At 36.7% G+C, this 23,781-nt stretch overlaps 1 protein-coding gene across 1 annotated transcript in view; it reads right to left on the bottom strand.

Annotated features, from left to right (window-relative positions):
* Window positions 1-23,781, bottom strand: part of CNTNAP4 (contactin associated protein family member 4) — a 200,511-nt gene that overhangs the window by 60,503 nt on the left and 116,227 nt on the right. Inside the window, exons 4-8 of the mRNA XM_009098299.4 lie at window positions 19,604-19,751; window positions 11,366-11,569; window positions 11,008-11,192; window positions 9,178-9,321; window positions 6,510-6,771 (exon numbers count right to left, since the gene is read on the bottom strand). Coding sequence (XP_009096547.3) covers window positions 6,510-6,771; window positions 9,178-9,321; window positions 11,008-11,192; window positions 11,366-11,569; window positions 19,604-19,751 — 943 coding nt within the window. The remainder of the gene's footprint in view (window positions 1-6,509; window positions 6,772-9,177; window positions 9,322-11,007; window positions 11,193-11,365; window positions 11,570-19,603; window positions 19,752-23,781) is intronic.

Genomic DNA, 23,781 nt, shown 5'->3' with positions numbered 1-23,781 from the left:
AAAGAGAAAGATGAGAAAGCTCAAATAGCTAAATTATAGCATAATTAGGATCCATAGATTGTTGATTACCATAGTCTAAATAAAAGATTGTAATAAAATGAAGAGATAAACCCTAGAAGGACATTGCAAACTCAGATAAACTATCACCTAGATAACTCCAATACATTTAAGGTAATATTTGTAATATATAACTTTTCTTTATTTTTTTCCTTATTTCAATCAGCATATTTATTAGAGAACATGTAACAAGACATCCTATACATTTTGCTTTAGCCCCAGCCTCCCATGGGTACTTCAAGTGATTGAAATTTTCCTCAGTCACAACTCTTTAAAACATTATCTCTTCCTTTAGAAATTAAAGAATCATGGAATCATACAGCATTTTGGGCTGCAAGTGACCTTTAAAAACCAGTTCAATCAATGCCCCTCTTTGCAGGAACCTTTTTTTACTGGATCATGTTGCCAAAACCCCCATAAAACATAAACGTGAATATTTCCAGGAGTAGAACACGTAAACATAACCTGTTTCACTTTAAAATTGTTACCTCTTGTTCTGCCACTACAGATCCTTGGAGGAAAAAAGGATAAAAGTCTGCATTATAGGCCTTTAATATGGAACGGCCACAATAAGGTCTCCCTAAAGTTTTTTTTTCCAGGCTTAACAATACCAACTCTCTCAGCCTGTCTTCATGGAGATGTGCTCCAGGCCTCTGATCATTTTCATGGTCCTACTCCAGTCTCCCTCCAGCCATGTTTTTCTTGTGCTGGGGACCCTAGAGCTTTAATGAGTTCTTGAGGTGGAGGTCTCATCTACCAGCATCCCCAAGTTCTTCTTGGCAGGCTCTTAATTCCTTCCTCCCCCAGCCTGTACTGATGCTACTGATGCTGGGGGGGCACTCAAACCCAGGTGCAGGAACTCACATTTGGTTTTGTTGAGCTTCATGCGCTTCACATGGTCCATTCTTCCAGTCTATCAAGCATCCTCCATCTTCAAATCTACCAAGGGTTGCATTCCTTCCCTAGAGCGAATCAACTGCACCACTCAGGTTGGGGCTATCCGCAAACTTGCTGAGGATACATTTGATCTACCTGTGTAATGACACTACCTGTCTAATGACATTACTTTGTCATTACTGAAAGTAATAAATCCAGTAATGAACTCTGTCACTTTATTTTAATTGTTACAAGGATAACTGCTTTTAATTCTTAGTTGTGCATCCTGCTTCAGAAGCTCCTTGTTCTGGTGAGTAAACCATATTCCAAAACTTGCAATATTTGACTGTGAAGGTAGGTAAGAGACTGCCCTAACATGTAAAGAATGGTGCTTCAGACCATCAGAAGTTTTAGTTACTGGAAAATGAATAATATGAATTTTATACTTTTTGGATTGTTGATTGTAATTCACCTTGCTGACCTACTATATGATTTTGGAATGGGTATTTTATCTCCTGTCCTTAGTGGTTGGCAGGGTTAGAGATATTCACCAATGTTCATGCAGCTGAAGTTAAAACTTCCTAGAAATCCTTTTATTAAGTCTGAGAACTAAGGAATGCCATTGTGGGAGCACAAGGCTCTCTGAAGAAAACTGATCATTTTAGCTCTTAAATTGAGAACTTTGACTAAAATGCTTTTTGCTTGTGTGGAGCCACTGAGTGGTAAAACATCTAAGTGGAAGAGGCCAGTGGACTATCAACATATGCATTCCATCTGAAACTTATATTGTCTGCTGCTCTACTATGAGTTAGAAAAATGTTTAACCACAAACAAACAGGAAAAACAAAGCAATTAATTTTTTTAGTACATAATAATGTAGCTGTTAAACAAGATGTCCATTTATTCTCATTAGTACCATCATTTTAAATCTAAGTATTAAAATAAGGTCTATGGGATGTCTTGCAGAACAAGATACCCAACCTCAGGAACACATGTATAAAATACAGTGTATATAAATTATTAGGAGATCAGTGAGAATAAAAAAAAAAGTTTAGAGGAAGTAATTCATAGATTAGTCTGAAGTACAACAATGAAATCCCATTATTATTAACATCGCTCAACTAAAAGCTGCATGGAAATTAAAAGCTGCATAGAAATAGAGGGTCACAGAACAAACTGAGTAATAAGATCCAACATTTATACATATTGTAATTCAATTTGGTGTTATAATTCAAAACAAATTAACTTTGTGTTGATTTCTCTTTTTTAAAAATCTATGTTATTTCTTTGTGAATATTTGATGTACCACTTGCAAAAGAGGCTACAAATGAAAGACATTAAGCAGCTATTCTGCAAAAGAAAGACATAACTTACTATAACTTAATTCGTTATGAAATGACATGCCATTCTCCTCGGTTTTATACGGTTAAAGCAATTCTTAAAAAACACAGGATAATTAATTTAAGACTTGTGCACAAAAAATATGCTCAGGTTTAATTATCAAAAATTATGTGTGTGTCTGTGTCTGTGTGTGTGTGTGTGTGTGTGTGTGTGTGTGTGTGTGTGTGTGTGTGTGTGTGTGTGTTTGTGTGTAAGTCAGGTCATAAGTCCTTGCCTGTAGGGGAGCAAATCTTCTGTCCAATCATCCATAATTTAATTACTCAACCTCCAAATGCAGGCTTGAATTGCTTCAATGATTACTACAACAAACACTTCAAAAACTCAAGAAAAAGTTTCCCATATGGTTCTGTTAGATAAATTCCTTCTCAGAAGCGAATAAGACGATTTTGCTGTAGCTTTTGCCTTCACAAAGTCAAACACAATTCTTCCTGTTAGACTTTATGAACAGAAAGCCTAACCTAGCATGAGAACATTAAATTCTGTTTCAGCATAGAATGTCAAGATTTATTTTGGGATGTTTACACTAACATTTTATGTATTGCATTGCAGCTTTGAAATGGAATAAATTGCCCCATGTTCAACTCTACCTACTGCTGTTAAAAGTGCCACCACCATAAGCCAGTCTGTTAAAATGACAGTGCATGGCAACAGTTTCTTTAACATACATCACCTAATTGAACAGCAATTGAAATAGCTCCTAAAACACCAAATTCATCACTGCTAACTACATACCACTGACATTCTTACTAAGAAATTGACATTTTCAAATGGTAAGCCTAGGGAAATTTCTTGTCATTAAAGTGGTACTCTTTGTGCATCAGTTATTTGAGAAAATAAAAAATAGCAGGGCCACTCCTATTATCACCCACAGGAACAGGATCAAAGTATTTATGTAAATTTCAACATTATCTGTGGTCATTAGAGGCTTACAGTCTTTCCCTGAGTTAAAATAATCAACAGTTTAAAATTTTACTTGTAATCATTATACACCTGTAGAAACATAATGAACTTGACAGTTTCTTTCTCTCTCTCTCTCATTCTCTCTTTTCCCTTCCCCTTCTCCCTCAAGGAAGGGAAGGAGTTTTCATTTATTAAGAGGATTTAAAGTAAGGAATCAATCAAACGAACAGGGGCATGGAACAAAGATTAAGGAGACCTCATGTTCAAATCCTGTGGCTGTTTCTCTGTCCTGCTTCGTTCTGCTTTGCTCCCATTGCATTATGCTGCCCAACAAATTTTGCAAACAATTTAGATCAGGTAATTCTAATTTTTTCTTTATACTGATTATAACTAGTATGGGGGTTTCTCTCTTGTTTTTTGTTACATAACTGGAACTAACTTGGCTTCTTTTACACTGATAATATTCTGCTTTGTGAAGATAAAATGGAAAATACAGACTTGTGTATGGGTCAAAATGAATCAAAGATCAGCTGATGTTCTAGATATCATAAATGTATTTTCTGCATCAGAATTCACCATTGCTTCTACAATACATTCCTCCAACTAGTGGACTCTGGTCATCTTTGTCCATACAAAAACCACTCCAACCCCAGCCTCAATTTCCTCATATCATATAGTCCCGGTAATCCCTTTTATCCACCTAATATCTATTTTTTTATCTGTTTTTTTTTTCCCTGTCTTAGGACTCATCATACCATATCACATAATATAATCCATCTACAAGTAAAGGGCAAAATTAAATTTGTTTGCATAAATAATGTGAAGCTCTAAGATAGCTGTGACACATGGAATTTCAGAAAATAGTACAATACTGATGAAGAGCTGCTCGGTGAAGGTGGTGATATTATTACATGGGAATGCTACTGGATATCAGCATTTTGTAAAAAGCCTCTGAAGGTGGAGATGATGTTTTCTGTCCTGCTGTAATATTTCCTGAAAGACGGAGATTCCTGACTGAGCCAACAGTCTTGCTGTTCCCACATCAACTGCCAATAGTGCTCAAAAAAACTGAGAGTCTTTGTGAAAGGCTTACTCCCATTCCTGCCAGGCAGAGAGAAAGTTAAAGCTGGAATCTGCTTAGAATCCCAACTGAATAGTCTCTAACATGTTAGTGTATCCACTATATTAGCTTCATCCTTTTGTCTTGACATATTTGTTTGCCAAGGGTGAAATTACTCATCAGAAGACTAGACTAGGTACTAGCTTTCTGAAAATCTGCTTTACCCTGAGGGATGCCCAGCAGTGTACTACCAAAAGTAGATGATCTAGTCTTGGTTCAGTGTTTAACTACAAAAGTGACCCTTTAGCTCTCAGGTATTCATTTTCCAGAAGTTCCCTTTTCTTTAAGTCACAGACTCAAACTTGCCCTGGATTTTTGAAACAAATCTGATATTGGGCATCCACTGTCCAAGATTAATGGATATCTCTGCAATTGAGAACTCTAAATAATAGCAGACATTATAATTATAGTGATGTATAACTATAAAATAAATTGTTACTTGATACCTTTTAAAAGCAAAGACTGTCCTGGTTTGAAAGGAAGTGGTTTTTTTTGGAGACAGTGGTTAGCCCAGTGGGGGCTCAGGTGTGAATACTGGCACCTGTTTGGGCCAATGAGGAGATGGTTCCGCCTCTGAGAACACAGGGTATAAAGGTAGAACTCCCAGGAAGTGACACTCTCTTGCTTGTCGGTCAGCAAAGGGATCAGGTCAGTTTTCTCTCCCCCTCCGGCTGTAGGCCGGGTGGGGGAGGGGAAAAGGCCACGAGGCGGCGTGAGGTAGGCCGGAGACCTTGGATCTTGGAGAGAGAGAGAGAGAGAGACCGGGGGGGGAAGTGAAAGGATGGAGGGGTGGAAGTAGTGAAAGCACCGAGCAAATTCCCCCCCCCCCCACCCTGCTTCCTAGAGAGAGAGAGAGAGAGAAGAGAGAAAAGAGATAAGACGCGCTGGGCAGCTCCTGGAAGTTGGCCAAGAGTGAGAAGAGAGTCCGGCACCTAGAGATGATTTTAACTTTTTTTCCTTCACGATGGAAACCTTCCAGACGTTGATCCTCCCGGAGGACAGAGATAAGAACAAGAAGAAATGGACAAGTGAAATGAGAGGTTTGTGTGAGTAGGGAGTAGTGGAGTTAATGAGAAGAATTTACTTAGGAAGAGATAAACGGAGGAGCAGTTTTTTTCGGCTGTGGACGGACTAACTTTCTATTGTAACACAGAGACTGCGGTTTTGGGGGGAAAGCAATGGCTCAGACCCAAGAAAGGCAGTGAAGAGCAGTGGTAGGCAGAAATCAGAAATGAGAGGATTTCTGTCGTGAAGCCCTTGCCCCGGGGGAAATGGGGGAATTTTGTTATCCCAAAATGGAGAGACTGTCGTTTTGTGGAACTGACCAAAGTATCCTTAAAAAGAGAAACCCCAAAAGCAATCTTCTGGTCCATTTCCATGGTGAGAGCATGGAATATGGAAAGGGGTTAGTCAAGAAATGGCACAAGGAGAAGACTCCTTCCTCTTTAATAGAATGTATTGATTGTTTGAAGAAGGATAACGGACTGAGAATTAAAACCTGGGAGATGGGGATTGAAGGAAGATTTGAGTTTGTATTGTACGTTGTAATGTGGGTTGAGAGGGGGAGGAGAAATGTGTTTGAAAGATTTCCATTCTGTTCTTTGTGTGTGTGTGTGTGTGTGTGTGTGTGTTAATAAAGTTTTTTTTCCTTTTATTCCTAAATTGGTGTTTGCTTGCTCTGTTTCTGGTCACATCTCACAGTAGACACTTCGTGGATGTGTTTTCATGGAGGCACTGGCATTGTGCCCAGTCCAAAACCAAGACAAAGACAAATGGCGAAAAGCATCTTAATGACTTATCTTGACAGAGTAAAGACTAAATTCCTTACACTTCACAACTAAAAAAGCTGCTTAGATTTGTCAGGTTATGCACATGAGCTGTACATACTATATGCATGTTAAGCTAAGGACTCAATTTTTCAGTTTATATTACTGCAAGTAATTCCTTCTCACTCATGGGGAAAAAAAGAATATATGTTTGTGAGAAAAGAAAGCATTTAGAAATAATTAAGTGCAAAATTCCCACAAAAAAAACACAGTTGCACACAAACTAATCATAAAAATAAGTCAAGAAAGCAAATATTAAATAAATAACTTCTAATTTTTTTTTCTTTTATGCATAGGAAACTTGTATTTTTTTTCTTCATGTCTGTTACCTGCAGCGACGTCACTCAGTACTCTTCCTGTTTTATGAAGATTGATTTTGACTCTCCCATCACTCAGATATAAGAGGAAACCGCCTGAAGACTGGTGCAGTTTACTGGATAACAGAAGTCCTTCCTTGTTCCAAGTGCGAAACTGAAAACTGACAAATATTTCATCTTGCCCTGATGTGCCTCGCAGTGCCAGGAAACTGCTGGAGCTCAGAAATGTCACAGGAACCACCTGTGGCTCTAAACATGAGAAGGACATATTGCCCTAGAAATAAATAAAACAAATATGGCATTAGGAAGAGTCATGAGAATTTCTCCATGGAAACTGCAGAGTTTCAAAATATGGTACATAGTACTTGGATGTACTTAGTCTAAAAATCAAACATGAACATCATTAGTTTGAGAAATGTTAACACAGTTGACCAGAGTAGACTCATCTGCCTGCACAGAGTGGCAAGGACCTTTGAGGGAATGGCATATGATCCTAAATTATGAGGCTGATTTAATGCTACTTCAGGAGTTAGAAAGAGCTGCTTTGTTCCTAGCTTGCCTCAGCCTCAGTAAGCATTAGGGACTTGACAAATTCTTCAATGACAAATAAATGCCATGTCACTCACTGCATGTAAACACCTACATGGGTCTAAATGCTGGGATACAGAGAAGAATGTTGAGCTGGCACTTATTGTTTAAGATGGTGCTAAATTTAAGAAAAAAAATTCCAAATTAATGCAATTGGAGATGTGCACCAACTGCAGTATTTGTTTTCACAAACAGAAAAATTCCACATATAAACTCTTGCTACTAATAAATGCTCAACACATACTTCTTAAGTTAAGAGGGACTGTGTTTTCAAGCAGACCCATATGGACTAGATGATGAGTTGGATTAATGCACCTAGCACTTTTCTTGGGCTTACCTTCTTCTGAAATAACTATTTCTTAGGTAAACTTGTGGCTGAATTCATTGAGAAGCTCTGAGAGTAAGCTGCATCTATACTTGTACTAAGGGATGCAGATAAGAAATCTGGAATGGGAATAATGCATTTTTTGCATCTGGTGACAGAGTTAATTAACACTTTATGGTGCTTGATTGTAGTACACTGTACATTCTAATCTAATGACTTGCTGACACCATTTGAACTATAACTATTTTTTTCTGGAAAAAGGATTACTAAAGATTAATGTTTTTGGAATTTAAAGTGAACCTAATTTCTGTTCAACACTAAGAGGTTTTAAACTTTTGAGCATACATAAAACTTTGACCACACATTAAGTAGTTTTAAAATAAATTTAAGAAAAAGATTCACTAGTCCTTGGTGTGGCAAAGTATTAAAGTTTATGGGTTTTCATTTTCTTGAAGGAAAATAGATAAATAAGCAAGAGCTTTGTCTTATGAACTCAGCTGTACAGAAATGAATCGTCAGCTAAACTGACACATCGTGAAAAGGTACTCATCAGATTCTAAAAGCCTTGTTAAATGCTAAAAGCTGGCCACTTGCAGATTCCCCCGGTAAAGTGACTATTTATAGGCACTTTTATCCCTATTTATAACAGGGATTCTGTGGTAACAGGGATTCTTTCTATATTGTTTACATTATGAAATGTCTCCTAAATAGTTTTGAAAGTAGTACAACAATTTAAAATATTTGACATAAAAGTAATGAAATTTCCTATTACAGATAGTTTCATAGATCCCCTTCCACACAGAGCCTACTATAACTGCCCATTCCCCAATATTCAGAACCATCATGGACAGAATACTATGCAGAGGTACAAGCTTAGATAATTTTGGAAAATTTCAAGTGCATTCCACATGAGAAGAGATGCCTCTCATTCATTTCTCCATTTGGAGACCAAATTTGATTATTCGTATTCTGAACAGAAATCCAAGTAAAAATATTTGGATCATGAAAGCATTTAATACATTTTAATTATTCTGAGCTGATTTCTATGACACTTCTACATTTCCTGCTATTAAATAAGCACATGTTACAAACATAGATGACCCTTGTACTAGGGGAAAAAAACCCCAAACCAACAGCAAAGCACTCAGTAACATTTCTAGAAAGCCTTTTGTAACATTTGCTTTGTTATTGGAACAGTTTCTCTAAAAGGTAGGATATTAGATAATATGATTCCTGGCAATGTCACAATAAATACATTAAACCCACCAACCTAAACTAAAGGTCTTCAGAAAAAGATCAGTATAAATTGAAAATCAGAACTGATCTATCAAAATTATAACACTCTGGACAAAGTGGATCAGTGTCCTCATCAAAAAAGAACTTAAAAAACGTACTGCTTGTGTTCTTATTAGACAGACACATATTCTTATTACTCTGCTGCAAAGCCAAAGATTTGATGTTTTCTGATGCATCTTGTTACTCATTGACTTTTGTCAACCAGTTAGAAAGCACACACCACTGTGATATCAGACAAATCTAAATATCAGCTAAAGACCTCAAGAATAAAATGCATCCTGCCTTTTCTACTAGGATGAGTCTACCCAGCATAAAATGAAAGGTAGCCCAACTTGGTAATTACTTTATTTTTCTTTCATTACCTAACATAGATTTTACTAGAAACATGTGCTAACAGGCTGGATTTGAAAGTGGTTGTGATCTTTTTCTCTGTTACAGTTATTTAGTCTTTCTTAACTATAAATCTCTTACCACAATGTAGATCTGAGACTTATGCCTCCTGGCCAGGTCAATAATGTTCACTCCGTTATAATAAATATTTTCAAAACACCCATGAAAATTCCTGCGTGATAATGTCCCTGATTTTCCAGGCATTGGGATCCCTCCAAAGCTGAGCTTAGAAAGAGAAGAGAAATCAATAATACTATTAAGTAATTTTCTAAGGAAAGAAGTTGACTATACTGTAAGAGCAGAAGTCAAAAACTTGCCTATAATGAATCTGCTACTTGTGTATTTCACTGTATCACATCTACATATAAAAAGAAAAGGCTAACAAGAAAATATCAAGTCAAATGTATGTAGCAAATAATCCTGACATTTTGGCTTTTTTTTTTCTTCTTCTGATGTATCTGTGTCTTGAATCAGTTTTCAGGGTCCATTACAGCTGTGCAACCAAGAAGAAGAAGGACAAGGCCAAGTACAAGGAGACTATGTAAAACAGTGTAAAAAGGGAGAAGACAATTAGCAACAATTTCCTTAGAAACTTGAGCTTAACTTCTCCACTCCGTGCACACAATAACTACTATAATAGAAAACAAAAGTACATCAAATTATATTATTCTAGGACAGATTTGAAACAAACTAAAGGAGGCACATTTTCCCTTTCAAAATGCTTAGGCTGTGCAGTTCCTTTGTATGGTGCTGTAAAATTACTTAGTTTCAGAAAGAGGTTGGAAGATTTAACAAAAATAAAAACCCACTGAGAGCCACTAAATTCAAGAATATCATTCTGTCTAAATATGTCCCTGCCTTAAGGCAAAAGCTGCTAGAAAACAATAAATTATTTTGGAAAACCATTGCCACAAGGGTGACCTTAGCTCTGCTCCAGTCTATGCTTTAACTCTACCACCAGAAATGGGATTCCAGTATAAGTGAACATTTGAGCTCACATATTTCAAAGCTATTCAAGACAACATTGTAAAAATGGTCAGTCTAAACTATTAGCCTTTTAATTTTTTAATTTGTTTTAAAACAAATTGTCAACCAGTAATTTTCCCTTTAGCTTTTGGTTTGTTTTTTGTTTTTTTTTTTAATTAGTATGATCCTCCAAACTTTGATATTATGATTTACATTCAGAAATTCTGAGCAGATATTTTTTGAAATGGAATAATGCAGCACAGAACAGCATGACATCTCACTTTAAAATGGTTAAAAATTGGAATGAGTACAATAAAGTCTGCGGGCTCTTGACATTCTGCTCTATCTCATTGTCTTATCCAACAAACAATATAGGACAAACATAAAGCAGCCAGTCATCACATTACAACTGTGAAATAGTGGTATTTTTAACCATAGACAGGAAAATTTCACAGCACATTACATCTACTACTTTTCATGTATCTACTATTTGTGTAAGAAAGATTTCTTCACAGTATAATTTTCTGATCTAACAGAGATTTAAGTCTTGATACAAAAATTTCTACAATGGTTTTTATGCTGACATTGCAATTTTCATTAGGTTTTATGTTCATAACATTAATATTCATTAAATCATAGCATTGAGTTGAGTCTCATTCATTAAATTTGCAATACTGTTTATCACATTTGCAGCGCTATTAAAACAAAGGTAAAATAATGAATTCTGAGATGAAAAAGATGGTCTTTTGAAAATACTGAGTGGAGTCTAGCAGGAGATTTGTGCTCCAAGAACTTGTCTTTTTTTTGATTAATTCTCTTAACAGACAGAAAATCCCCACAGTCTTAAGGACTACAAACTTCCTTAAGTTCTGTTTTCTTTGCCTGTTTCAATGCATTTGCATAACAAAGGTAATAAATGTAATAAAGGAAAGGTAATTTTCACACCTCATAATCAAGGTCCAAATAACTGAATTCTCCTTTTGCATGAAAATGATGAGTGTGTTTATCCACTGTAAAGTTTACTTGATTGTTAAAATGCTCAATGAGAACAGAATGCCAGTGTTGATCATCCAAAAGGCTGCCCAGCGTAATATTAATTTGGGCATTAGAAGGATGAGTTTTAGTATCACCTTGAAAGAAGAAAAATAAAAACTATTAATTTCATTCAAAAATATAATTATTCAAAAATATACTGCTAGTTTAACATACTTTATACATTAAAATCCACTTAACAGTTGAAGAGAAGTTTTAGTCAAGTAATGCCTAGTAACTATATTAGACTTTATGAGACTATAGCTGTTACCTAAATTAATGAGTAGGGACAGCTTCCCTTTAGTTAATTCCATGGTGATGTGGTCTCCATTTTGTCCTTCTCTGTGGAGGAGAATTCCATCACTTTGCATTGTCTTAAACTTCAGAGAAATCACATCTTTCAGTGCATTACTGAGTTTTTTATTTAATGTGTAAATTAGACAACTTTTCCCATCAAAGCCAACCACCTCAGACCCTAGAAATAAAGAAATGAAAGATAATGTATAATGCTATGTCTAAAAGAAACAGTTGCATGTTACTTCAATATGGTATGAAGCTCCATCACTAACATCTCTAGATCACTTGTGCACAGCAAATTGTACTTTATTTTTTCCCCCATATATTAAGAGTGCTGTGTTTTAATAATGATGGTATAACTAGATAATAAAACCATGTGAGAAGAGATCTGGCCTCTATTCAAATCTAAAAATGTTCCCATATGCTGTCTTCCTTTCCTTGGAGCTAAAAAGTACTTTGACCATTTCTGTTTTTACTTGTATTCTTAGGATAAAAATCACTATTAATTTATGTGCAATTCATTCTAATGAACAAAATAAAGACCAAAAAAAAAAAAAAAGCCAGTGCTGCTGTTGACCTTCAGGAAGGGAAGGAAATAGGGCTAACTGATTTTATCCCAATAGTATAAAAGAATATCCAACAAAATCAGTACAGATTGAACAAGACACACACCAAGGAACTGATAACTGATATATAAAACTCATAGAGTATTCATAGTTCATATGTAATGAAGAAAAAAGTAATTACCCTTGAAAAATACATTTTTGAAGTGAATGAAGATGTAAAGGATACTCAATAAAATATGAATTTGTTTTTCAGCTGACTGGTTGACTTCTTGCAAGTCAAGGGAAACCCATTATCTATTTACTAACTTTATATTTAATTTCACTAAAAATATTTCTCCATATTTTCAGCATGGAAATGGAATGAATTCAAATTAACTCTTGTACTTTAGGTTAGTAATTTATATTTCATTTTCACAAAGCTCTTGTCAAGTGAATGCAGTTATGTTTTTAAATATAGTTTCTTGATTTTCTTCATACCTTGATAATGAAGAACTAATTTATCAAATGCACAATGAATAAATATGATGGTCTACCTAAATATGAACCCTAGATTTTACTTCATTTTGTCATTGAATGAACGTGGACAGCAAAAGTGTTAATTAATATTGAATTAAAATAATGAATGCGATGTAGAATAGCTTCAATAAAGACTTCAATTAGACGAATTGTACATTTATATACATCTATCAAAACAGCTAACTTAGTAGGCAATGATAACTGTAGGATTGGCAACATACTCTTCTTACTGTGACAAGAGCAAAAACATTGGCATGGCTCTCCAAAATCCCTTATACTATTCTGCAGCACTAGTCCCAAGAAGCAGTATTTGCTTTGTCTAAATTTGGAAAATAAACAAAATTAAATTTTGCCCCTGCCCTCTCCATGAGTTAATGAAGATTGTGAAAGGGTTGCAGATGGCAATCAAAATTCTTGTAACATTTCTCACACAGGTCTTGTCTTAACCATCCATGCATTACCCCTAGAAATATATTTAAAGAGTTGTAAGAAAGACAGCTTGGGTGTCCTGCAGGGTTATAAGGATAAACAGAATGTGGGCACATATCCAGAGTACCATAAGATTTTTCCTCTCTTATTTACCAACTAATTGCAACTTGCCGGACTTCAAAATCCTCTACATGGATTTTCTGTACTGCTGAAAATAAGAAAAAAAAAAACCAGGTGGATTTGTTTAATGAACAAGTTTATCTTTGGTTTCCAGAGTTGGCAATGTGTCTTCCTTATATTAACGTGATATAAATCCTTAGTGCACTATGAAAATATCTTTGGAAATCACAAAATGCCCCTGAGAAACTGCAAATTTTGGAAGCCTCACAGGACCAAGAATCCTAGTGATTCTGAGCAAAAGTTTTAGTTGAAATGTCTTTGAAAAGAAATATTTTTTTTATCTTTATATCAACTGAAATCAAGGCTAATGTTCTATAAAGAAAAAAAACTTAAACCAATGCAAACCAACTGGACATTATTCCAGTTACGAAGAGGATATGAATTCCTTTCTTTAACTGATGTAACTGTAATGTTGACTCAAAGTATTTCAGCCAGGTAGGAAATGCTGAAAAAGCCTTAATACAATTAGAAATAATGGAAAACAAAAGGGTTTGAGCAGTAGCTGCAATGCTTTGTGTTAGGTATCATAACATAACTGACAATTTTTAATGTGCACTTTATATTTATTTTCCAGTTACCTAGATTCTACAACTTTATACATTTGTCATTTTCAGATTTAAACATATCTTTCTGCCTGCCAGGCCAAAAAAATCCCCACCTTTTTGTTTCTTTGATTTATATTTTTAGACTCCTGTTTTTCAGAGAATGAAATAAGAGAGTACTGTAATGAAGAGGGGAAATTGTAAGCTAAACACATTGCTAATACCTCTTTTTTTTAGCGTCATGACATGGCTTAACCTTAACTGTGTTTTACATGGCTTAATTTCCACAATCTGGCATTTCAGGAACAAGACACAGGAAATGTCAGTAGAGATTCATTGTTCTCTTTTGTACACACTAAATAAAAAGAACTATCAGTCAGAGGCTTCAGACAGATTTTGGGCTAAGGTTTAGCACAGAGTATTTTCAGTGCAGTCATGGCCCAAGCAGATGTTTTATTGGTTCACATGAAGGCAGGTTTCTACGTGTAGGTAGAAAAAGAAAACAAACTAACCCTTTCTCCCTCCTTCCTTCCTTCCTTCCTTCCTTCCTTCCTTCCTTCCTTCCTTCCTTCCTTCCTTCCTTCCTCTCCTTCCTTCTTCCTTCCTCCTTCCTTCCTTCCTTCCTGCCTTCCTTCCTTCCTTCCTTCCTTCCTTCCTTCCTTCCTTCCTTCCTTCCTCCTTCCGCCACTTCCTTCCGCCTTCCTTCCGTCACTTCCTTCCGTCCACCTTCCTTCCGCCACTTCCTTCCTTCCTTCCGCCACTTCCTTCCTTCCTTCCGCCACTTCCGTCCTTCCGCCACTTCCTTCCCCTTCCGCCACTTCCTTCCTTACCTTCCGCACTTCCTTCCTTCCTTCCTTCCTTCCTTCCTTCCTTCCTTCCTTCCTTCCTTCCTTCCTTCCTTCCTTCCTCCTTCCTTCCTTCACTTCCTTCCCTTCCTTCTTCCTTCCTTCCTTCCTTCTTCCTTCCTTCCTTCCTTCCTTCCCTTCCTTCCTTCCTTCCTTCCTTCCTTCCTCCCTTCCTCCTTCCTTCCTTCCGTCCTTCCTTCCTTCCTTCCTCCTTCCTTCCGCCACTTCCTTCCTTCCTTCCTTCCTTCCTTCCTTCCTTCCTTCCTTCCTTCCGCCACTTCCTTCCTTCCTTCCTTCCGCCTTCCTTCCGCCACTTCCTTCCTTCCGCCACTTCCTTCCGCCACTTCCTTCCGCCACTTCCTTCCGCCACTTCCTCTCCTTCCGCCACTTCCTTCCTTCCTTCCTTCCTTCCTTCCTTCCGCCACTTCCTTCCTTCCTTCCCTTCCTTCCTTCCTTCCTTCCTTCCTTCCTTCCTTCCTTCCTTCCTTCCTTCCTTCCTTCCTTCCTTCCTTCCGCCACTTCCTTCCTTCCTTCCTTCCTTCCTTCCTTCCGCCACTTCCTTCCTTCCTTCCTTCCTTCCTTCCTTCCTTCCTTCCGCAACTTCCTTCCTTCCTTCCTTCCGCAACTTCCTTCCGCCACTTCCTTCCGCCACTTCCTTCCGCCACTTCCTTCCTTCCGCCACTTCCTTCCTTCGCCACTTCCTTCCTTCCTTCCTTCCTCCTTCCTTCCTTCCTCCTTCCTTCCTTCCTTCCTTCCTTCCTTCCTTCCTTCCGCAACTTCCTTCCTTCCTTCCTTCCTTCCTTCCTTCCTTCCTTCCGCAACTTCCTTCCTTCCTTCCTTCCTTCCTTCCTTCCTTCCTTCCTTCCTTCCTTCCTTCCTTCCTTCCTTCCTTCCTTCCGCCACTTCCTTCCGCCACTTCCTTCCGCCACTTCCTTCCGCCACTTCCTTCCGCCACTTCCTTCCGCCACTTCCTTCCTCCTTCCTTCCTTCCTTCCTTCCTTCCTTCCTTCCGCCACTTCCTTCCTTCCTTCCGCCACTTCCTTCCTTCCGCCACTTCCTTCCTTCCTTCCTTCCTTCCTTCCTTCCTTCCTCCACTTCCTTCCTTCCTTCCTCCACTTCCTTCCTTCCTTCCTCCACTTCCTTCCTTCCTTCCTTCCTTCCTTCCTTCCTTCCTTCCTTCCTTCCTTCCTTCCTTCCTTCCTTCCTTCCTTCCTTCCTTCCTTCCTTCCTTCCTTCCGCCTTCCTTCCTTCCGCCACTTCCTTCCGCCACTTCCTTCGCCTTCCTTCCGCCACTTCCTTCCGCCACTTCCTTCCGCCACTTCCTTCCTTCCTTCCTTCCTTCCGCCCTTCCTTCCGCCACTTCCTTCCTTCCGCCACTTCCTTCCTTCCGCCACTTCCTTCCTTCCGCCACTTCCTTCCTTCCTTCCTTCCTTCCTTCCTTCCTTCCTTCCTTCCTTCCTTCCTTCCTTCCTTCCTTCCTTCCTTCCTTCCTTCCTTCCTTCCGCCACTTCCTTCCTTCCGCCATTCCTTCCTTCCTTCCGCCACTTCCTTCCGCCACTTCCTTCCGCCACTTCCTTCCGCCACTTCCGCCACTTCCTTCCGCCACTTCCTTCCTTCCTTCCTTCCTTCCTTCCTTCCTTCCTTCCTTCCTTCCTTCCTTCCTTCCTTCCTTCCTTCCTTCCTTCCTTCCTTCCTCCTTCCTTCCTTCCTTCCTTCCGCCACTTCCTTCCGCCACTTCCTTCCGCCACTTCCTTCCGCCACTTCCTTCCGCCACTTCCTTCCGCCACTTCCTTCCTTCCACCACTCCTTCCTTCCTTCCGCCACTTCCTTCCGCCACTTCCTTCTGCCACTTCCTTCCTTCCTTCCAAAACTAACTTCCCCACTTCCTTCTGCTACTTCCTTCCTTCCAAAACTTCCTTCCTTCCTTTCACAATTTCCTTCCTTCCTTCCAAAACCTCCTTCCCCCAATCTACGTCTGCAACTTCCTTCCTGCCTTCCACCAATTTATTCTTCGTTCTGCTTTGTAACTTCTTTCCTTCCCTTTCCTTTCTCTCTTTCCTTTCTTTCTTTTCCTTCCTTCCTGCCTGACTTCCTCCCTCCCTCATTTCCTTTCTTTGAACGACTGTAGAACATGAGTAAAAAGTAAAAAACCTAAGAAACATTGCAGAGACAGCAGAGTGAGCAAGGAGAACCCACAAAAAAAAAAAAAAAAAAAAAAAAAAAAAAAAAAAAAAAAAAAAAAAAAAAAAAAGGGAACTCTTTAAATATTTCATGTAAGTCCCTAACTGACTACCCTTATTTGGCCTCTCTACTCAATAAATGCTGAGACAAAAAAGGAAGGGCTTGTCTGGATGCTCTCTTTCCTAAAATCTAAAAAGTCAGAGTCCTCGATCTAAAAAGTTTATAGGAGAAAACAAGTTGAGTGTAAAAAAAAAAAAGAAAAAAAAAAGAAAGAAAAAACCCCCAAAATAATCTGCTGCATCCTACAGGAAAATATGATGAGTATTACAAACCTCAGTGAGACTGTAATTAAAGAGTAAACACTGTTTTTGAGAATACTAGGTAAAGGTTTTCAGAGCAGGCATTTGACTGGAAAACATCAGATTTGAAGTAGTGTCTAAATTTGCCCTGTATGACTTCATTAAGACAGTAATGACTTTTTAAGAACATAGAGACATACATTTTTCACATCACTTTATGGAGTAGAGAGGTCTAGATACTGTATTCTCACAAGTTAAGTTTTGGTTGTGTAATTTCTATCAGGTAAGCCTGAAGAATGAAATTAGTGCATTTGCACTTGAATACAGAATACACTTCACATACTTGATGGTAAATGAAAAGAAGAGTTGTTTTTTCTGAAAATCTAATACCCAGTGAGAGCTCCCTGAAGGAAAGGATGAGAAAATGGGACATGTAAAACATGTGAATCAAAGCTAAAGTAGATATTATATTATTGGCATTTCTGCTTTTTTTTTTTCCTGGTCCTACTTTGAAAAGTACAGTCATTCAAAAAGGGCCAGGCATAATTACTGTAACAATAACTGCATGTCCTCATTGCACCTGATAAATAGAGAAAAAGACTGAAGAGAAATAATTAAGCTTTTACATTTTTAAATAATTTTTAAAACTGTAAATCTATAATCACCTGGTTTGCCTTCAATGGCAACCACTGAATTTACCTAGTAAAAGCACTTGGTAATCAGTAGATGTTCAAAAAAAATACAGATGTTCAAAAAAATACAAAATATGATAAGAAGTCTGCAGTTTATTTGGAATGACAGCATTTATAGATAGGGAAAAAAAGCATTTCTAGAATACCCATTATCACTAAGTCAAAGAAAATCTTAAACAACTTTAAAAAAATTTACATATTTTTGATGATATCATGTTCTTCACATATTGCATTATAGTGAATAATTCTGCTCCATGTATGTAACATGCAAAAAAATATAATATTTCTCAAAAATAGTTAATGGCTACACAAAAATATTTTAACTTCATGACTGCTAATTCTAAGTGTTTTCTTTTACAGTTGAATGAACACTTTTCTTTATTTGTCCTTCAGACATAGAGTTTTCCACCGGTGGGCAACAAGCATGACATAGAAGAGATCCATAATATGGATCTTGCAAGAGAAAATGATGATAGTGAATAGAAATAATTAAAATCTGACTTTTAGGCATGGTCAAAAGAGTACTCTTCAGTTTGAATATGTTTGAGAGCAAAACTGAGTAAGGATTTAAAGGTTATCACATGCACAAGGTGAAGGACTGTGAAGAAGCAAAGTTGATGGCTATCAATGAATTTTAAAGTGATGCTTAAAGAGGACTATTCTGCCATCATGTACCACAGAAATTAGGTCTCAAATAGAAGACTTAGATGAGGTTTTAGCTGTGAATGATAAATTCATTTGTCTGGCCTCCATTTTTAAACTTTGGTTGCTCTGGAACTTAAAAGAGTTGAGGGTAAATTCAATGATGGTCATATTTCTCAGTTACTCAGTTTTCAAGGCCATTTTCTCAGATTGTTCTGGGAATCATAAGTCATGTTCCCAGTCTCAAAGCAGCTGTCACTGAGGAATTTTGTGTGAGCCTTTCAGTCTCTTCTCCTGGCATGAGATGTCTGTTTTCTGGGATGAGGAAGTTTACCTGATTTCTGAGGTGACCTAATCTCCTGCATTCAGGTTTAAATTTTCAATATCCTTAGTTCACTACCTTTAACCAATTTTAAAAATTCAAGTTTAAGGCAGAAAGCCCAGATATATGTTTTCCTGATATAAAGTCAGATAAAAATGCATGGCAATTGAAAACAGATATATGGAGACCATCCAAAACAAATCAACCATACAAAATATAACTTAAAAAAAGAGGAGTTGGAAAAAAACCCAAAACAAAACAACAAAGAACAACAGATAAAAAGTATGCACAAAAAGCAATTGAAGAGGTTGCTTAAAATAAATTCTGTTTCCAGCATGGAGTAGAGATGTGAAGAATAAAAAAGCAGTAAAAAACTTACAAAGAGGAATTAAAAAAAAAAATCCATTTGTGAAAAACTGCAACACTGCAACAGGAAGATGTCAGGAATATTTACACTGTCCAGCAGATCAATAAAACCACTACACTTACGCAATCTACTTCCAAAGGCTTATGTCAGTTATTGAGGGCACAAAAGCTATTCTAAATATATAAAAATATATAAAATATAAATACATAAAAATCTTGGAAATGTCTTTCAATTTTTTATTTGTGGATCTATCTAGTTGTATTCTTACTGGCTCAGGATCAAGACCATATCAATTTAAAACCGTAAACATTTAGCAGAATTTGCCCTTCCGATAGCAAGTATACCATGTTAAGATGCCATTTTTATGACTATGACAAAAAAAAGAGAAGAGTTTTCATAAAATCAGTTATTGGATTTGTCCACACCATTCATTCCAATACAGAAAGGACTGGAAAATAAGCATCACATCTTGACAGTTGATGTAGAAATAATGTAGTATACACATAAACTTATTAATTCAGTTTTATTTGAGATTAAATTAGCCTTGGAAATCTACTTTCAAATGCTATTTAGGCAGCAAAAGACATTGATGAAGATTCATTTCACTTAGTTGACTCAGAAATAAACTTACTATATGTGCATCCGTATACTTCAATGCGCATTCCAATCCTGCCATTTGGATTCCAGTCCAAAGGCACAAAACGGAGAAATCTTGCTTTAATAGAATGCTGAAGCTTATAGTACACGACACTGTCTGCATTTGTGTTTCCAGAAAAGGCCTAGAAGAAAATGAAAAAGAAATCAGTCACATCCACATTGAATACAGAAATATATGGAAGTATCACTGATCTTTTAATCTTATATATTTTACTTCCACTTCATCTGGCAAACAGTCAAGCACAGGCATAAAAATGCAATTGTCAGTGAATTCCATAGGAACATCTGATGATTTAATGTTGACATTTATTTTGAATAACGTGTTAACTCATCTGTGTATTTAGGGCTGAATGCCCCACATAGAGAAGTATTTAACAGCTTCTAAAATTTTAGTCAACAAAACCTGCACACCCAAACATTCCTCTCAAACACTCAAAATGTGTGGAATATCCTCACATTTCAATGCATGGCTCTATCTAACACTTTAGCAAAAGAAAACAGAGTGATGTGTACAAATTCCTTCTCCTGAAAGGCTAAATGGATTTCATTGCAAGCCTGTGTTTCAAATACATAGCATGCTACATTTAAAATGGTCTTATATTGACAAATCATGGTAATAAAAGACTTGTTTCCAACTAAAGAATCCAAATTATAGTAAAAGGGATGCGTTTCGGTGTCCTGTTAAAAAAGAAGAATCTTTATTTCAATTTTTTAACAAGGTGAAAGAAAAAAAGTAAACCTTTTCTTTGCAGTATTTCAATGATAAAACTATTTTCCCTTTTTCTTTCACAAAGAAACAGAAATACATAAAAATGTAAAGAAGAAATTTAAAAAACATCTGTAATAATAAGTTATACCATTCTAAGACTGGAGAATATTTTCTGATTTCTCTGGGTTGCGTGGTGTTTTTCTGTCATTACCTGTTTATGGTATGTGAAGCATTAAGAATGTGTTCAGACATTTTGTATCCAAATATCTGATGGCTCTCTGAAATATTTAGATAAGCAGTATTTAAAAGATTACGCCTTTCTGGCTGTATGAACAGTACTGTTGCCATAGCTATAAGCCACAGATGTTGCAGCTGGAGATATACATAGCAACCAACATCTTTAGGTATGCAGCTTCTCTTTCCATAAGTTTTAGAAACAGAGATGAGCTTCACTGCATTCACAATTTTTCTTTCTATACACAGACCTTTGCACCTTCTCTCTCTTGTACTAGTAAAATTTCAATAAATTCTAATCGATGAACTGTCAATGGGAAAAAAAAGGAATTGAATAAAAAGACCCAAAACCAAACCAACCAACCAACCAATCAAAATGAAAACCAGAAGAGTTAGAGAATTGGCTTATTTAAGCCAACCTATTAGGCTAGCAAAAAACAATGAGAATTAGTGACTTTGAATGTTCACTTTCAGCTTCATGCTTCATAATTCCACTAACACAGCATGTAAAGGTGGAAACATAACAAAAATCAGAGGAAACCTACTATTGGAGGGCAAGACCCTTCCAGACCTCTTGTCCCTTCAAATCCTATCTGTAGTCTGTAACAAATATAATTGCCCATGGAAGTGCCAATTACTTGATTGACTGAACCAGAACCAGGCCCAAGAAGTTTAAGTACTGCGAGCAAATGAAATGTTCAGTAAGATTTAAATTTTTTGCAAAATTGCTTTTGGAGATCAGCCACCTCATAAAAATTAATTTAAGCTTTGAAAACAGACTGTATGTGGCTTGAATTTTTTACTGTAGGGTATATTTAGACCGAGTTTTTTAATTCAAAATTTGGGGTTTGGCTTCAACAATAACCTAAAAATATTTCAGACTACTCCTTTAACACCATTCAGAATGGCTAGTTTAGAAACCAGTATTTTTTCCTGTAATTTTACAAGGCTTTTATGTAGAAAAATCACAGTTTATCACTTGTGCTGAGCATGGGTCTTTATTGCTTGTTTTAAACAATCTAAAGGTTAAAATAAGTACTTTGATTTTTTTTCAGTCTAAGTTCACGTCAAAAAAAGAGAAGACAAAATCAGACTGCTTTTTTTCCAGGTTGCAGTACTAAAGGTGTACCTATGAAAGTAGCCTGTAAGCTTTTTAGAGGAGAATTATATTTGACCTTTCAGACAGCCCTGTCTTTAAAGAAGAACACAATTACTGTTTCATGGTCCAATCCAGCAATCTTTAAAACATAGAATTTATAACCATATAATGAGCTTCTTTCATCCTACCCCTCTTCTTTAGACTGTTCAGACCACTTCACTCTTATGCCAAATCTTGTATATGGAATGTGCCATTACTTTAGATTATGCAGTGTCCTCACAACCTACACAGATATCTAATGGTTAAAATGATGTCATGTGGCCCACTATTAATAGGAATAACAGACCTAATAATTACACCTAATAAACACTGTTTGCATAAATATTAATAGGGTCACACACTTAACCCATTATAACTGTTTGTTGACTATTAATTGCTGTATTTACATCAACTACACATTATACTGCTTCCTAATAGCTTGAAAACTTACCATCTTCCTTTAAGAATGCAGTTTTGAAGCACTGCAATACTATATTGCAATTTAGCTGTGAACAGTAACAGGGCCACGCAGCAGCAGAGATATCTAGGTAGATAACTCTCCAGAACATATTTTATTCCATGAAGTAGAAGTATTCTGGGCTGCACTAAAGCCTAAACTGAGAGCCTGAACTGCTCTCAAACTTGGTTTAACCATCCTACTCAATTTCTAATCCAGTAATTTCTTTATCTCAAGCTACTTTAACCCTGCTTTGAAGACAGAATTATTCAGTTCATTATGGTGTCAGAAATCATAGTTGTGCTCTGGATTGGTAAATCCTAAATCCTGTCCAGAGAAGGACATTGGCAAGATCAGAATGATTGTGAAGGTAAGCTTGCATCAAGACAAGGTAAAAAAACTCCTTGGTTTGTCTGTCCATCCTCTATGTAGAAAGCACATGTGGGTGTTGACCAGGGATAATATAGGCATCCTGTCCAAAACTTTCTCACCAACCAAAAATTCCCCCAGAAATGAAACTGTGTAGGACCCACAATTCAGATAATCTAGAGGACATGACCCTTATTTACAAATATAACTTTACTGTATAATATACTAAACATACACCATCAAAAAATACTACTAAATAATATGCACAAAGCTTTTACATATGTTGTGTACTCATTGCAGTAAACATATTTATTACAATTACTTAATCTATTTATTACAATATTACTTAAAAATATACATTTATAAATAAATATAGGTATACTTAGCTGCAAAGCCCCATATAATGATTAATAACAAGTACTGGAACAGGATCAAACCTGAATAACATTGTTGGAAGCGAAGTTGTCGTACTAGTGTACCTCAGGATGTGTCTAACTTCATCATGCGGTTTATAAATTAGTACCAACACCAGAAAAAGCAGCTGAAAAAATCAGCATGAAGTAACTTGGAACTGTTTGTATAAACTACTTCATTAAAAAATGCTGCAGGATTAATTCATCTCTCCCATTTTCTCCCAATGCTTCTAAATTACCTCCAAGTTCATGTTACAGTTTAAATTATTTACATCTCAGTGACAAAAAGGAGCACCTATTCCAGATAACTTAGGACACAGTACAAGTACACATCAATTGACAGGTTTTCTGAACAAGAATCCAAACACTCGGACTCATCCTTCTCATCCTATTACCACTGTGCTGAGTTATTGTTAGTCTATTGAAGTTGGTCCCCAAAGCCAACATCTATGAACTTTTCAGTTAAAGTGAAACAAAGTGAAAGTCCTTTACTCTGATAAGAGAACACTGTACCAGACAAATGTCTCCATTCTTAGATGTCCACATTGCAATTACGGCTAGGACAAAATGATCACAGAGATTAAATTAACAGATTTCTAAGACTTCCTTGATATAAATGATATATGCAAAAGCTGGCTTATATCTTTCATAAAAAAAACTAATAGTGGTATTATAGCGACAAGCCCTGTGCCATAAGTTATTCTCTGTACCTTTCGTAGATCTTGAACTGTTTGAAGACACAGTTGAAATATAGTAGTGTTACCTTAAATTGATCAAAACACACAGCATTTACACATACTCATAAATCTAAGTGTTCATAATGTCTTTTGTA

Source organism: Serinus canaria, chromosome Z (assembly GCF_022539315.1).
Source record: "Serinus canaria isolate serCan28SL12 chromosome Z, serCan2020, whole genome shotgun sequence".
In the NCBI taxonomy this organism is placed as follows: domain Eukaryota; kingdom Metazoa; phylum Chordata; class Aves; order Passeriformes; family Fringillidae; genus Serinus; species Serinus canaria.
The sequence above is the reverse complement of the archived record's forward strand: the minus strand, read 5'-3'. Positions and strand labels throughout refer to the sequence as shown.